The sequence below is a fragment of the Orycteropus afer genome, unplaced genomic scaffold (assembly GCF_000298275.1).
Source record: "Orycteropus afer afer isolate SDZICR_OR568_19922 unplaced genomic scaffold, OryAfe1.0 scaffold00002, whole genome shotgun sequence".
In the NCBI taxonomy this organism is placed as follows: Eukaryota; Metazoa; Chordata; class Mammalia; order Tubulidentata; family Orycteropodidae; genus Orycteropus; species Orycteropus afer.
The window spans coordinates 706,923-724,416 of NW_006921589.1; the positions used below are offsets into that span (position 1 = coordinate 706,923).

Here is a 17,494-nt window from a genome sequence, read left to right on the forward strand (position 1 = left end):
ATTAGACAGATGTTAGAAATAACAGACAGGAAATTTATAACTATCATTTACATATTAAAGACTTGAATGGAAAAGGTGTCCACGTAAGATAAGATGAATAATTTCAGGAGAGACACAGAAACCATATGAAAGAATCCATGGAAATTTAAAAAATGAAAAGTAAGAGATAAAGAATGCCATCAATGGGTCATCAGTAGATTTGATACAGCCAAAGAAAGAACCAGTGAATGTGAAAATAGGTCAAGAGAGAAAATACAAACAAAACAGAAAAAAAAGTGAGGGGAGAAAAACAAGCACAGAGAATTCTAGAACTCTTTTCAAAACAGGAAGACCCAATTCTATGCTGTTTATGTGAAATCTGCTTTAAATATAAAGCCACAAATAGGTTTTTTGTTTGTTTTTTTCATATAAACAGTAAGGGTAGAAAAAAAATACATCACGCAACCTCTAAATCAAAGAAAAACTGGAGCATCTATCTTAGTATCCAACAAAGCAGACTTGGGAACACAAAACTATTATAAGGGATAAATAGGGAGTTTTACATTTGCTATTATGATAAGGAAATCAATTTTCTAAAAAGACTTATCATGAGAGAATAGAAGGGCTATGTATGCATAGGGAGACAGTTCAGGAGGCAAGGTGCGTGGAGGGATGGACACAGGGAACAGGTGACTGTCGGGAGGAAGTGGGAGGAGAGCTGTTGTATTGTGGTGAATTGTGGTCACTGTCATGAGACAAAGTGTATGGGAACTGCTGTATGGAAAGTGAATTTGCTCTGTAAATTTTCACGCAAATCACAATAATAAAAATAAATAAATAAAAAGACTCATCATACTAAGTGTGTATGGAGCTACAACTGAGCTTCAAAAAGCATGCAGCAAAACCTGACAAAAAAGCATGCAGCAAAACCTGACAGAGGTGCAAGGGGAAACGGGTAAATTCACAATTACAGTTTTTCAATGAATGTTTTTGAGCATATGGAGCAAGTTGCATGGAAACTGATAAAAATAGACTGCCTGGAGGGCATTTACAGTAATGGGTACCAGCCAAGGAAGCTGCTTTAAAAATTGTTTATATTAATGCGGTGTAGTAAATTACTTAGTGTGGCTTTTCTACCCATGAGTCTTTGTAAATTCCAAGGTGGGATTTTCTATGAGCAACTAAGGAGCTCCTGATTGCTGAAGCTATCCACCTGGGTTATTTCTGTTGGGCGTGGCACAATACAATGTTCTGGGAGGTTCCCACTCTCTCTCATGTGCTTAGAGTTCTGATGCTGTGATTGGCTAGTTTGACCACCCTTCCGGGCTCAAAAGGAGGCCTCCTGGAGGCAAAGCTCTCTCTAACTGCTGGTTGAGGAAGACATGCTGCCGAAAGAGACACGCGTCCCTGAAAGAGACACGTGTTGCTGGGACAGAGATGCAAGAGACACACATTGCTGAGTGAGACACTGAGGGACCAGCACTGCTGGGAAAGAGACTGTTGGCTGAGGGACGATGGGCTGGGAGAGAGACTGAGCATTTTTCCTGAACTTGAATTGTAGCCTGTGGTGCTTCCCTAATAAACCCTCTAATCTGTGAGTTCTGTGTGGCCACTGCAGCAAATTATCAAACCCAGGAGAGAGGTGGTGGGTGCTTTGGGAGGAACGGTTGGTGAAAGGGCTGGAAGGAGGCAGCATGTCTGGCCTTGCAGTAATACGCCTTGGGTTACTGCTGGTAATCCTGTCTTCCTCTTGTAGGGTTAGAGGAGGTTGGAAGATGTGGCCTCCTTGCTGTTTTTGCAATTAATTACATTTTTATTTCCTTGGAAATGTTTTGTGATTGTCTTATTAACTATGGGACTCTAAACAGACATTTTTTTAAAAGGTCTTTATTATTTTTAGTCTTTTCTCCATAGAAAATTATTTGGTTTGAGTTTGGTTCTTTTATAAAATTTTGATCCCCCTAAGCTTGAGGAAGTGGCTTGTGGGCAGTACTTTGATAAACAGATCAATAGGTAGCCTGTTTTACAGATATGGACCCACAATGTAAACCTTTTTTCACACACTTAATATTTGTTTTTTGTTTTGTTTTGAACTTTCTTGACTTTAATGTCAAAGCAGAGTGTAGCAGCCCTATAAAAAGAACCACTTTAATAATACATACACGTCTGGCACCTTATTAGCTGAGATTGCTGGGAAGATGGCATCACACTCCATTCTTTGGCATCACAGTCCACACACATTTTCTTATCTACATACCCTTTTTATATAGTATTTCAAGTTTAACTTGCTACAAATCCCTCCTTTTCAGACATCTCCCCACGTGAGGTATGCTTCAAAATAAACGAAGGGCGCAAGACTCCTACCTCGGTCCCAGAGGCTGGCTCTTAATGCTCTCTCCAGCTGTTCCTCTTCACTTAGCCCTCCTGTGTATGCATCATAGTTCCTGGGGGCTTCTTCATAGTAGCCTGGCCTGCCACGTGGATAATGATCCTGATACCCAGAGTAGCCTGAAGGCACAATGAGAAGGTTACAGAACACGGTCACGGACTGCTCTTTTTCTGTAACATGGACTTCCTAGTTTGTGTACTCTTAAAACAACCAAACCCACTGCCATCAAGTCAATCCCGACTCACAGTGACCCTAGAGGACAGAGTAGAACTGCCCTATAGGGTTTCTGAGGCCATAAATCTTTATGGAAGCAGACTATCTCATCTTTCTCCCACAGAGTAGCTGGTCAGTGGGTTAAAATCACCTACCTGTTGGTTAACAGTTGAACGCTTTACCACTATGCCACCCGAGCTCCTTGTGTAAGCAAAGGCAAGAAAAGAATCCATGTTACTGTTCTGAGTATAGGAATGACCTTCCAAATGACGAGAGATGGTAAGTGGAGAGTGCCTCCATGAGGGCAGGCAATGACAGTCTCGTCATGCTGTATCCCCAGCAGCCACCATGGGGCTGAACAGGAAAGAAGATATTAATGTAGATGGTTGTAAGAGGTCCTGAGGAGTCCTGGGGTGATGTGATCAGTTAAGGTGCGTGGCTGCTAACCAAAAGCTTAGAGGTTTGAATCCACCCCCAAGCACCTCAGAAGGAGGGCTTAGCAATCGACACCTGACAAATCAGCCATTAGAAACCTTATGAAGCACAGTTCAACTCTGGCACACATGGGGTCACTGTGAGTCAGAGTCAACTCATGGCAAGTAGTTAAGATACTAGAGAAAGGCCTGACCCTACGGAGTAGATTCTTTCAGCTTAGAGCCATTTAACAAGTGAAGTATTTTCAGGGAAATCTTGCCTGGAGTTGAGGTCACAGATAAAACAGTAGGTGATGAAACCTTACTGCCCTGTGGCTCTATACTAAGGCTCACTACACACACTATAGGATTTCTGTGGTGGGCATCACACTGCAGCTGGTAGTAACTGTGTTGTGACACTCAAGTCAGTGTAACTGTAACTACGATTCTCTGTGTCAGAGAGTGTCACTTCTATTAAGGTGCTTGCATAAAACTGGTTCCTAAATAAAATGAGAGAGGCAACGTGGTCATTCAGTAACACTTTAAGTACCAAACCCACATATCCCAATAATAAAGGTTAGTAACAGAGCAGAGTCCACTTTTACAGGGTACTTATTTTCCTTAATCTTTTAAATTAGCTTGAGTTTACTCTTATTTTTTCTTTAATCAACTACTATTATGGAATCTGTTTGGAAGGGGGGGGGTTTATTTACCCCCAAGAAGATTACCAATCTGATTTTGGTGTGATGGGAGATAAGAGTCAACTTGTTAAGTTTTTCCCTCTTGCTGCCACTATTAGACACATAAAGATGACATTTCTAGTGCTTAATTAACATACTTTTGGTTATCAACAAAAATCCCTTTTACACAAATCCTGTGTTTTAAGTCTTCATACCAACCCACGTGCCTGAATTTAAGCTTCTTATTCCTTATTCCAGGAGCTCTGGTGACGTAGTGCCTAAGGCATTTGACTGCTAACCAGAAAGTTGGCAGTTCAAACCCTCTAGCTGCTCTGCAGAAGGAAGATGGGGCAATCTACTTCTGTAAAGATTTACTGCCTCAGAAACCCAGTGGAGGTTGCTGTGAGTCAGAATTGACTCAATGGCAGTGAGTTTGGTTTTCAGTGAGTTATTCCTTCAATACGAGTGTCCTCTCTATAACTGAAAGAGCAAAGGTGGCACAGTTTCTAAGGTATCTGACTGCTAGTCAGAAGGCTGATGGTTCAAACCCACCAGCCATTCTGTGGAAGGAAGATGAGGCAATCTACTTCCATAAAGATTGGCCACCTTAGAAAGTCAATGGGGATGGCTATGAGTTGGAATCAACTCGATGGTAGTGGATTTATTCCTTTAATATATTTCTCGTCTGTCAGTTTCTCATACTGTGGTGGCCAGCATACCAGAAGTGTCATCTGTGGAGGACAGGTTTCAGCACAGTGTCCAGGCTAAGACAAAACAGGAAGGACTTGGAGTGACCAGTGAAACCCTTATGGACGGGAGCGGAGCACTGTCTGACATACTGCTGGGAAATGAACCTCTCAAGCTGAAGGCTCTTGAGATACAACGAGGAGGAGCTAACTCCTCAAAGTGGAGTCCACCTGAATGATGTGGATGGAGTAAGGCTTTCAGGACCTTCATTTGCTGATATGGCACAATTCAAAACAAGAAGAAAACAGCTCTCAATTTCCATTAATAACCATAATGTGGAATGCACAAGTACGAATCTAGGAAAACTGGAAGTCATCAAAAATGAATATCCTAGGCATTAGTAAGCTGAAATGAATCAGAGAATCATATGGTCTGCTATGCCTGGCGTGACAAATTCAAGAGGAATGGTGTCACATTCATTGTCAAAAAGAACATTTCAAGATCTGGAAGTACAACACTGTCAGTGATATGCTTACAAGAAAGAACAGTTAATACAACTATTATTCAAATGTACACACCAACCACTAATGCCAAAGATGAAGAACTTGAAGATTGTTACCAACTTCTGCAGTACAAAAATGATCAAACATGCAATCACGATGCATTCATAATTACTGGTGATTGGGTCCCAAAAGTTAGAAACAGGAAGAAAAATCAATAGCTGGAAATTATGGTCTCGATAATAGGAAAAACACTGAAGATCACATGACAGACTTTTTGTAAGACCAACAATTTATTCATTGTAAATATTTTTTTCAACAACATAAATGGTGACTATACATGTGGACCTCATCGGATAGAACACACAGCAATCAAATCAACGACATCTGTGGAAAGATACTGGGGAAAAGCTCAATACCATCAAGTCCAATCAAGGCCCAGGACTGACTGCAGAACAGATGATCAAATGCTACTCTACAAGTGTAGGTCCAAGCTGAAGAAAATCGAAACAAGGCCACAAGAGCCAGAGTATGACCTGGGGTATATCCCACCTGAATTTACAGACTACCTCAAGAATAAATTTGACACATTGAATACTAATGACCAAAGACCAGATGAGCTGTGGGATTACATAAAGGAAGGAAGCAAAAAGTCATTATAAAGACAGGAAAGAAAGACAAGACCCAAATGGATGTGAGATGACAGCCTCAAACTTGCTCTTGAACACAGAATAATAGCTAAAGCAAGTGGAAGAAATTATGACGAGCTGAACAGAAGATTTCAAAGGATCCTGAGACTAAATCCCTTAGACACCCTTCAGACTGGAAACTGAACTCAACCCTATGGTTTAGCTTTCAGCCAAATGATACACAAACCCACTAGGTAAACAGTAACATCAGGGAGGTGTGTGCTTCTTAGTACATGATCAAAAAGGCAACACTTGCCTGGGAATAAAGCTCAGAAGGCAGGAAGGAATAGGAAGGAAGGATGAAGAAATGGAAAAAGTGCCATTAAATGGAAGGGATTGCAATAAATGTCAAAAAACAAAACGTGTATGGACTGTTAAATGGAAAACTGATTAGCTCCGTAAACTTTCACCCATTTCACAATAAAAAGTTAAGGGAAAGAAAAAAAGGGATTTCAAAGGGTGGCTCGAGAAGAAAAAGTGAAGTATTATAATGAAATGGGCAAAAACATTCAATGAGAAAACCAAAAGGGAAGAACATGCTTGGCATTCTCAAGCTGGAAGCACTGAAGAAAAAAATGCAAGTCTTGAGTTGCAGGACTGAAGGATTCTATGGGCAAAACACTGAATGATGCAGGAAGTATCAAGAAGATGGAAAGAATATACAGTCCCCATGTACCTACAAGAACTGGTCTACCTTCAACCATCTTAGGAGGTAGCATGTGATCAAGAACTGATGGTATTGAAGGAAGAAGGCCAAGCTGCACTGAATGAACTCCTGAAAAGCATGGCTCCAGAAACTGACAGACTACCAATCAAGATGTTTCAACACAGGGACACAGCACTGCGAATGCTCAGGAAGGAATGTGGAAGACAGCTACCTGGCCGACTGACTGGAAGAGATTCATATTTGTGCCCATTCCAAAGACAAGTCATCCAACAGAAAGCACAAATTATCAAATCATATCATTAATATCAAATGTAAGTGAAATTTTGCTGAAAATATTTAAAAAATGGTTGCACCTGTACATTGACAGGGAATTGCCAGAAATCAAGCCAAGTTCAGAAGAGGATGCAGTATGAGGGATACCTTTGCTAATGTCAGACTGAGAGCAGAAAATACCAGAAAGATGTTTACTTGTGTTTTATTGACTATGCCAAGACATTCAGCTGTGTAGATCATAACAAATATGGATAACATTGCAAAGAATGAAAATTCCAGAATACTTAATTGAGCTCATGAGGAACTATAAATAGACCACAAAGCAGCCGCTGGAACGCAACAGGATACTGCATGGTTTAAAATCAGGAAAGGTGTCTGTCATGGTTGTATCCTTTCACTACACTTATTCAATCCACATATTGAACAAATAACGTGAGAAGCTGGACTATATGAAGAAGAATGCAGGATCCAGATTGGAGGAAGATTCATTATCAACTTGCGGTACACAAGTGATACAACCTTGCTTGCTGAATGCAAAAAGGACTTGAACCATTTACTAATGAGGATCAAGGACTACAGTCTTCAGCATGGATTATACCTCGGCATAAAGAAAACAATCCTCACAACTGGACCAATAAGCAACACCATAATCAACAGAGAAAAGACTGAACTTGTCAAGGATTTCATTTTACTTGGATCCACAACCAAGACCCATGGAAGCAGCAGTCCAGAAATCAGATGACTTACTGCACTAGGGAAATCTGCTGCAAAAGACCGCTTTAAAGTGTTAAGGAGCAACGATGTCACTTTGAAGACTAAGGTGCGCCTGACCCAAGCCATGTTTTTGTCAATCACCTCGTATGTGTGTGAAAGTTGGACAGTGAATAAGGAAGACCAAAGAATTATTGATGCCTTTGAATTATGCTGTGGGCAAAGAATATTGTATATACTATGGACTGCCGGGAGAAAGAACAAATCTGTCTTGGAGGAAGGGCAGACAGAATGCTCCTTGGAAGCAAGGATGGACAGACTTCATCCTATATTCTGCACATGTTATGAGGAAGGAGCAGTCCCTGGAGAAGGACATCATGTTGGTAAAGTAGAGGGTCAATGAAAGAGGAAGCCCCTCAATGAGATGGATTGACACAGTGGCTGCAACAATGGGCCCCAACCTAGCAAGGATAGTGAGGTCGGCAGAGAACCAAGCAGGGTTTCATTCTGCTCTACACGGGTCACTATGAGTCCAGACGGCACCTAACAACAACACTGCTTTAATGGATCTACAGAAAACACACAAACCTAAAAGAAGAACACTGTAGGGTGCTGTGGTTGTTAGGGGCTGCCGAGTTGGCTCCAACTCCTAGTGACCCCATTACAACAGAACGAAACCCTGCCCGGTCCTGCACCATCCTCACAGTCCCTGCGATGCTGAGCCCACCGGTGCAGCTACTATATCAATCCACCTCCTTGAGCGTCTTCCCCTTTTTCGATGACTACCTTTACCAAGCATGATGCGTTCGCCAGCAACTGGTCCCTTCTGACAATATGACCAAAGCACATGAAATAAAGCCTGGCCATCCTCACTGCTAGGGAGCCTTTGGCTGCACTTCTTTGAAGACAGATTTGTTCCTTCTTCTGGCAGTCCATGGTATTTTCAGTACTCTTCACCAGCACAACTCAAATGCGTCGATTTTTCTTCAGTAATCCTTATCCACTGTCCAGCTTTCACATGCATATGAGGTGACTGAAAATATCACGGGTCAGGTGCACCTCAGTCCTTCAGAGTGACAAATTTGCTTGCAGCACTTTAAAGAGTTCTTTTACAGCAGATTATTGGAGGGTAGAACCTGGCTAATTGAGATTATATATTCAGAATGTTTCATAGTTAAGCCTCTCACTGTTTTAAAATTTACTTTTTTACTGGTTATGAATAAAATGCATTTAACTACACTGGTAAGATTAGAAGGGAAACAGTTTAACTACTTCCCATAAAATATTTTCAGGCACTTTTAAAGTTTCTATTTCATATATACAATAAAACATAATTAGTCTGTTTTCAGCTGAAAATCTAACGTAATTATATGTGTTCATGTAAATATTTTTCAAGTAAATGTTTGTGTCTACTGACTATTTCTCCCAACAGCTTTGTCGTTGTTGGCTGTCACTGAGTTAGCTTTAACTCATGGCAAACTTACGTAAAACAGAATGAAACGCAGCCCAGTCCCGTGTCATCTTAATGATCGCTGCTTTGTCTGAGTCCACTGTGGTGGCCACGGTGTCACTGAAATATAATCCACATGCTATTTCTTCCATTTAAAGTGTATAATTCAATGTTTTGTAGCACGTTTACAGAGTAACACAACCACCACTCATCAATTTTAAAAGATTTTCATCATCCCAAAATCTCAAAAAGAAACTCTGTATCCTGTTACCCATCACTCTGCTTTACTTCCCTAGCCCCTCTAGCAGTAACGAAAAAGAAACCCAAACTCACTGCCATTGAGTCAAATCCGACTCATAATGACCTGACCCCTCCTTGGGTTTCCGAGGTGGTATCACTAGGGAAGTAGATTGCCCAATCTTCCTTCTGAGGAGTGGCAGAGTGGCTTGTGGGTTTGAACGCCAGCCTTCTGGTTAGCAGTCAAGTGCCTTAGGCACTACGCAGGCAACCACTAATCTACTTACTGTTTCTATCAAAAAAAAAAACTCACTGCCATTGAGTTGATTCTGATTCACTGTGACCCTCTTTGGGTTTCCAAGGCTATAAATCTTTATGGAAGCAGACTGCCTCATCTTTTTTCCACAGAGTGGATGGTGGGTTTGAACCACCAACCTTTTAATTAGCAGCCAAATAATGCCTAAGGCATTTGTCTGCTAACCAGAAGGCTAGCGGTTCAAACCCACCAGCCACTCCTCAGAAGGAAGGTTGGGTGACCTACTTCCGTAGGATACAGCCTTGGAAACCCAAGGAGGGGTCGCTCCGAGTCAGACCTAACTCGATGGCAGTGCGCTGAGTTAGGTACCAGACCTCCTTCACCACCACCTATCTCTACAGATTTGCCTATTCTGGACATTTCATATAAATGCAATCAAACAAGATGTGGAATTCTGAGTGGCCTTTTTCATTCAGCATGTTTTCAAAGTTCCTCCATGTTGTAGGATGTACCAGTACTTCAATCTTTTATGTGAATGAATAATAGTCCACTATATGGCTGTACCACATTTTATTTATCTATTCATTAGATCATGGACATCTGGATTGCTTCTACTTTTGGGCTACTATGATAAGGAGATTGAAAGTACCATGGCTTGGATTAGGCACACCTTAGTCTTCAAAGACACATCTTTGCTCACCAACACTTTAAAGAGGTCTTTTGCAGCAGATTTGCCCAGTGCAACACATCGTATGATGTCTTGACTGCTGCTTCCATCGGTGCTGATTGTGGAACCAAGTAATATGAAGTCTTTGACAACTCCAATCTTTTCTCCACTTATCATGATGCTGCTTATAGGTCCAGTTGTGAGGATTTTTGTTTTCTTTATATTGAGGTGTAATCCATACTGCAGACTGTAGTCTTCAATCTTCATCAGTAGGTAGTTCGAGTTATCTCACTTTCAGCAAGCAAGATTGTGTCGTCTACATATTGCAGGTTGCCAGCAGCGTCACCCATGGTGGACAGGTTTCAGCTTTCAGACTCAGACAGAGTTGGGAGAAAGAGGAGTCCATCCACTCTCAAAGTATCAGCCAGTGTAAACTTTATGAATATCAGTGAAGAGACAGGGTGGATTACCCAACAAGCAAGGCAAGCAGCAGCTTACTGTGATTACCTACTAATCGATAGTGAACAATTTCACATTTTTTCACATCAAAGATTCTGATTCTAAGTATGGCTGGCATCTGTCTCTCACAACCCCACAATACCTTCCTACAGAATCAAAGCCTCTTTTCCAATTTATAATCCTTGATAGGGACACATTATCCAGTAAGCAAGTAAGCACAGGCTTACTTGTGCTTATTTACTGATCTGTAATGAAAAGAGTAAAACTGTTCACTACAGATTAGTAAGTAAGTGTAAATAAGCCTGTGCTTACCTTGCTTACTGGGTAAGTCCACCTGTGGTAAAGAAGATAGCGACGGCTACAAATTGTGATTTCCATCCTTGTCAGCAAAAAACAAAAAGAAAACAAAGAAAATTGACTTTTCATAGGAAAGCAAATGGTCACAATACAGTGAATGTATCTACTTCACATGGAACATAAGGAAGGGTGAAGCATTCTAAACACTACCAGCATGTTTACTTAAGTCACCGACAGCCACGGAATGCTTCCACTATCCCTGCACAGGGAGACTGCCCAGTTCCCTAGGAGTGCCGATTATTTCATTACAACACAAAGAGTATGTTGGGCATTTTCCCACATGGCTCACTAGCACTTCAAGCCCCCGTGGAAAGTCTTTGTTATGGAAGGTGTCAAATGCATTTCGACCTATCTGCCCCCAGGTATACCAAGGACTGTGAGGCTGGCACAGGACCATGCAGTGTTTTGTTCTGTTGTACACAGGGTCACTATGAGTCAGAGCCAACTCGACGGCACCTAGCAATACCCCCACCACCCCAAAAAATGTTCAGTCCGTTCAAAATCCAAAGTAACCTAAAGTCCCCAAGGACTCATCTCTGCAAACAGCACAGCTATTATATATATCAGTACATTGTTTTCATCATCAAGGACACAGCAGAGATCTCAGGCAACATTTTCTTGATACAGAAAACCATTTTCCTCCATGTTATTTCTTACTCAGAAACAACCCAGTTGTGCCTAATGAAATGAAAGTCCACAATCCTAAACATCTGAATATTATAAAACCTAAGCTGGTGCTTGTCACACAAAATGTGAGGAGAGACAAAGGAAACGTTTTAGTGTCTGAAGTGAAAAAGACTAGTGGTTCGAGGTTCTGTATGATCCATCATAAATGATCAACAAGACCAGAAATCCCATCGGTATCTATTATCCTGAGGAACGGGACTCCTAGGACCAAAAATTTACTACAGCTGTTCTGCTGGTTCAATCAGATGTGTTTAAATCCTCATAATAAACATTCCTGGAGAAATCTAACGATCAAACACTTAAGATAAGTAAGTTTAAATTACATCCCACAATGAATATGAGCCCAATATTCTTTTGTAGCTACATATTCTGGCTCTGTAGTGAAAGAAACCCTGGTTATCATTATTCTACTAACCACGCCATCTGTTCCTTAATGCAGACCAGGGTTGCATGGCAAAGGAGATCAAGCAACACCACCAAGATTAGAAAAATTGGTAACAGGTTTTTAACATTCATGAGGTTCTTTGACCTATAAAGGCTTTCCCAGCAAAGACTGGCCATATCAAGAGTAAATCATTCCTGGTAAGAGACACACATGCTCTCATGAAAGTTCTCTAGATGACCATTAGCATGGCCACCTGGCCTTTGAAGAAATCCAATTATTTCAGAGGAAGTAATAGAAATGTGGTGATCTTACAGGGGATAAGAAAGAAAAGTGAAAGGCTCTCTCTGCCTTTAATTCTCAGGCCTGCATGCCTGCTGGGTCTCTACCCCTTCCATATGAAGTAAGAAGGGTTTCTCTTATTTTTAAATAAATGGAGTGCCAAAATCAAAACAGGAAAGAAACACCGTACGTGGAACTGCCCTATTTTGCAAAATTCCATCAGCACAGTGCTCCCATCTTAAAACCCCGTGCAGGAGAAAAGCAGGGCCTGGAACCAGTGGGCCCAGGGTGACGCAAAGGGTAACACACTTGGCTGCCAACTGTGGAAGGCTGGAGGTTCAAGTTCACCCAGACGCTCCTAGGAAGAAAGGCCTGGTATTTCTCTTCCACTGAAGAGTCTATGGAACACAGCCCTGCTGTGACACAACAGGTCACCATGAGTGGGGGTCGAATCATGGCAGCTGTGTCCCTAGGAACCAGTGACGCGTCTTCAGTCCCAGCTCTGTCACTAACTACCTGCTGACTCCAGCCAAACCCCTTAACCTTTCTAAGCTTCAATTTCCCAGCTGTCACGTGAGATGCCAGGAGCAGGTAATCGACAATGGCTTAAGCTACACCCCTTTGTCCAGAAGAACCTTTCTGTTTCTTTGGGGATTTAAAGAAACCGAAGCCACTCAAGGCCAAGTCCCCCACTTCGTGGACAGAATGAAGTTAATGGAAAGGAGAAACCATGATGGGACACAGATTCACCGTGGTCCTCCTGTCCAGCCCAGCTCTTGTGCGTCACATAAGCCGCAGACAGGACCTGATGCTCTTGCACCTGACCATACTGATGGGGCCTTGTGGAAACTGCTCACCACTCCTCTCCACGGGGAAGCGCACAGTTACAAGGCAGGTGAGCCGGCCTCTAGCCACTTGTCCTCTCCTGCACCCAGGCCACATCCCAATCAGCAGAGGGGATAGCCTGCGTTCTCATTCCTGGATGGTAATGTCCAGAGGCCAGGACAGCAGCTCTTCTTGTCTCTCCCATGGCAGCCAGTCTGGCACTCTGCACGTGACCACTCACAAAACGCTCCTGAGTAGGCTAGTAAAGAACATTCCGCGGGAAGATAATGCAAAAGCAATATAGTATCTTAGCAACAGAGTTCCTGAATGTGCAAATGCTAACACACTTGCTGCAAACCAAAAGGTTGGAGGCTTCCATGTGCCCAAAGGCACCTTAGGAAAATCAGTCAAAGGGACACAGGTCTACCAGGACACACATGGAGTTGCCATGAGTGGAATTAACAAAAGTAACAGGTACCTTAGCAATAACTCTTTGCCCTTTTATTACTTAAGCCAGGAGTCAACAAACTACAGCTCATGGCTCAAATCTAACCCACCCCATTCCTGTCAATAAGGTGTTGCTGGAACATAGCCATGCCCGTTTGTTTAGGTGCTCTGTGGCTGCTTTTGCTCTACACCCACAGACTGAGAAGTTTATACAGAAACTGGCCCACAAGGCCCTTAAAGCTAAAACATGAGCTATCAGAGAAGGCTGCCGAGCCCAGATCGAAGCACAGCAGCTCTCAACTGGCATGAACATCAAAGACACTTGGTGCTTCCACTCCACTGCTCCTCTGCATATTTGCTAGGCATGCTGGGACCAGTCTAGGATTCTACCGTGCAGCCTGGTGGTGACTGGAATGTAAGGTCTCTGGCCCAAAGCAGGTCTTAGGCCTTTGATGGGAAATCCTCTCTAGCTATTCACACAGACATCTAGAAAAAAGTGCATTCTCCTCCTTCACTCATAGGATTAACTATTATTGGAAAGCCTCCCTTACCTCCCCCGTAGCATGTTAGAGTGCTTCTTCCTGAACACACAGATGGAACAGGCCGCAGAAGATCATCCACTTGAAATGAACTCCTAACAGGAGTAGCAGTACGGTCTCCAAGGCTGACAATCAAGAGACCTGGGCCTACTGTGAGTCTCACCATGTGTTAGAGCTTTCACGCCCATCAGAGGATCTTTTTGTTCCAGAGTTTCCTCCTTCCCTGCCCTTTCCTACCAACTTGCCCAAACATGGTCCCTGGGCTCCCCCTGCATCCAGCTTTCTGGCATGTTACAGGCACAATTACATGATGTGTGAACTACTCCACAACAGCATAAACCAGTGTGGTAGTTAGGGTTACGTGTCCACTTGGCTGGGCCTGGTTCTGAGTGGCTGGGCAGCTAGATGGAGTGATTCCCCTTGATAAGACTTGTAATCAGCTCTGTGATGGAATCTGCTGTGTGTGGCTAAGTAGCTGCCTTAGGGATGTGGTCTGCTTCCTGTATATAAGAAGGCTCTTTGAGAAAGGGCTCCAGCTTTTGGTACATTCTAGATCCTGCATTCGGCCAAGACTCCATCTCAATGGCCTGCCATGTTGTCTGCCAATCTTGGGACTATTTCTGGACTTCAACTAGGTATGCTGTGTTGCCTGATAATCTTGGGATTGTGCCATTTTACTTGTTGACCTTGGGTTTGTCAGCATCAGCAGCCAGAAGCTGCCTGAGTTACAAGAAGCCTCCAGCTTCAGTGGGTTGGGACCAAGCAGCAGAGCTAAGGCCTAGAGTTGACGGGCCTTCACCCAGGCCTGAGATCTGGCACTCTGAACTGGGACCTTTAGCCTCTTAAACTCTTAAGAGAATAAATCTCTATTTGTTGAAGCCATACATCTGTGGTATAGTCCTGTTAGAGCAGCACCAGAGGACCAAAACAACCAGTATCATCTGAGAGCAGCTCTACACAGTCAGCCCTCTAATTGTTTAAACGATGTTGGAATGTACCACATGAAAGAAAGTGCTTACCTGAATTATTAAAGTAGTACTGCGGTCTTGGGTCACCACTACTGGAGGAAAAAACGCCTAAATGTGAAGGAAACAAACACTTAAAAAGCCAGAAGATAAAAGAAACAAACATTTTAATAACAGCCGCAGGCTTTCATCTGCTAATATTTCCAACAATTACGAGGTTCTTTGTGACAAGGTTCAGCGACATTTCAAGATGTCTAAATGATTGTTAAAATAAGCTTCCTACTAGTATCAAAGTTCAACAAGACAGAAAATAACAAATGCTGGCGAGGTTGTGGAGAGATTGGGACTCTCATACACTGCTGGTGGGACTGTAAAATGGTACAACCATTGTGGAAAGCAGTATGGCGATTCCTTCAAAAGTTGGAAATACAAATACCATTTGACCCAGCCATCCCATTACTAGGTATATACCCTAAAGAAGTGAGAGCCATAACAAGAACAGATATATGCACGCCGATGTTCATCGCAGCACTATTTACAATAGCCAAAACTTGGAAACAACCTAGATGTCCAACAACTGAGGAATGGATAACCAAACTTTGGTACATTCACACAATGGAATACTATGCAACGCTAAAGAGTAATGTAGAATCTGCAAAACACCGCATAACGTGGATGAACTTGGAGGACATTATGCTGAGCGAAATAAGTCAGTCACAAAAGGACAAATATTGTATTAGTCCGTTATTGTGAAAGTTAAGGAAAGGTTTATATATTGGAGGACATTTTCTTTGTTGGTTACCAGGGGTGGGAGGGAAGGGGAGGGAATGCTGTTAGATAGATAGAGATAAATATTGATTTGGGTGAAGAGAAGGGCAATGTACCAAATGTGAGTGACCAATATGGCAGCATTGAGGATGAGAAAGACAGAGAGAGTTACATGGGCAGTACAAACAACAAATATGAACCCCTTTGTAAATACAATACTGAGTTGTCAATGAAAGCAAACATGGGTATAGGGACGGATAGATGGGTGAACAAGCTAAACAATTATGTATGTCTAAATGGAGAGTGTATCCAAGATCATATACAGGGTTGGCAGACAATGGGCCTCTCAGGGTGCAGAAGAGTATGAAGGGATGGACACTGGGAGGAGGTAACTATGGGGAAGAAGTGGGAGGGGATCTGCTGCATTGTAAATTTTGGTCAATGACATGAGACAAAGTATATGTGAACTGCTGTATGAAAAGTGAATTTACTCTGTAAATCTTCACCCAAATCCTAATAAAAAAAAATAAAAAATAAAAAAAGCTTCCTTTTGGTTGAGGGCCAGCCCTACAGGGAACAGAAGGTATAGGGGATCAAGAATTCCTAATTATATTCCAGAGTCTCTGGGAGTCAGTTAAGCACTAAACTGCTAACCAAAAGGTTGGGGGTTCAAGTCCACCCAGAGATGCCTTGGAAGAAGGGCCTGACAATCTACCTGGAAAAGGTCAGCTATTAGAAGCCCTAGGGATCATGGTTCTACTCCAATATGACAGGGTCACCATGAGTCAGAGGTGACTCGATGGCAATTGGTTCAGTTTTGTGTGTGTGTACGTTTGCTTGTTTGTTTTTAAGTCTTGATAGGTTTCTGTTGATGTAAAGATGGTCTTTGCCTCACAAGTAGAGACCTTATGGCTACAGAGAGGGGCTTCCCTGACACGGGTGGCAGGAGGCCCAGCTCCTGACCCTCTCCAAGGGTCCTTCCCTTTGCCTGCCCCTAAAAGTACAGCAGGACCATCACCTCTACACTGCTGATCAAGGGGGAGGGGAGGCGGTCTGGCGCACACTCGAGTCCACCCTCCCCTTCCCGGCTGCATCAGACAGCAGCCTTCGCATGCCTGGCTCGTTCCCACGGGTTCCCGTGTCACTCTCCTCTCTGCTCACTCACTCTAGATCCTTCATGGGGCAAAAGGCAGAGGGTTTGCCAGCTGTTTGCAAATAGCACTGAAGCACGACGTGACTTTTAGGATTTCATTTTCTGTTGTGTTGCTTCAAAACTAGAATGACATAAAATTAAGTCTCCACAGAAAACAGGCGAGGTTTTAGGAAGGAAAACTGAGAGTTCACATGTAATCACTGTGGGAGTGGAAACCCGCTTTTAGAACAAAACAAAGCACGACTAAATTCTGCAACCTGTCTGCAGAGAGTCTGATCAACTTTGAGTCATCTTGAGATGCATGTAAAAAAAAAAAAAATGCAAACAAAACACCGCATAATATGGATGAACTTGGAAGACATTATGCTCAGTGAAATAAGTCAATCACAGAAAGACAAATACAGTATTAGTTCGTTGTTGTGGAGAGTCAAGGAAAGGTTTATGTATGGAGGGAAACTTTCTTTGTTGGTTGTTGCCAGGGGTGAGAGGGGAGGGGAGGGAACAGTGCAAAAAACATTGCACTGACCCATGTCACTTTAGTTTTGTGAAATTTCACTATACATAAATTATATTTCAATAAAATGCATTTAAAAAAGACAAAAAAAATGTAAATAAAACAGTGAACTCCAGAGAATGACTTCTTTTCCTTTATTTGCACTGACAACATTTGGCAACAAAACTGATTAGAAGATTTCCATTACGTTGAATGGAAATTATAATAAAACTGGACATTTCTGATAAATGATGCACCTGTGGCCGCTTCTAAGTGTACACACTGGAAACATGGTAATTCTAAGTGTACACACTGGAAACATGGTA

The 17,494-nt window shown here is 42.5% G+C and overlaps 1 protein-coding gene across 1 annotated transcript in view; it reads right to left on the bottom strand.

Annotated features, from left to right (window-relative positions):
- RHBDD1 (rhomboid domain containing 1) overlaps positions 1 to 17,494 on the bottom strand; it is a 140,961-nt gene that overhangs the window by 69,460 nt on the left and 54,007 nt on the right. The window contains exons 4-5 of the mRNA XM_007935537.1: positions 14,809 to 14,865; positions 2,344 to 2,487 (exon numbers count right to left, since the gene is read on the bottom strand). Of these exons, the coding sequence (XP_007933728.1) occupies positions 2,344 to 2,487; positions 14,809 to 14,865 (201 nt within the window). The remainder of the gene's footprint in view (positions 1 to 2,343; positions 2,488 to 14,808; positions 14,866 to 17,494) is intronic.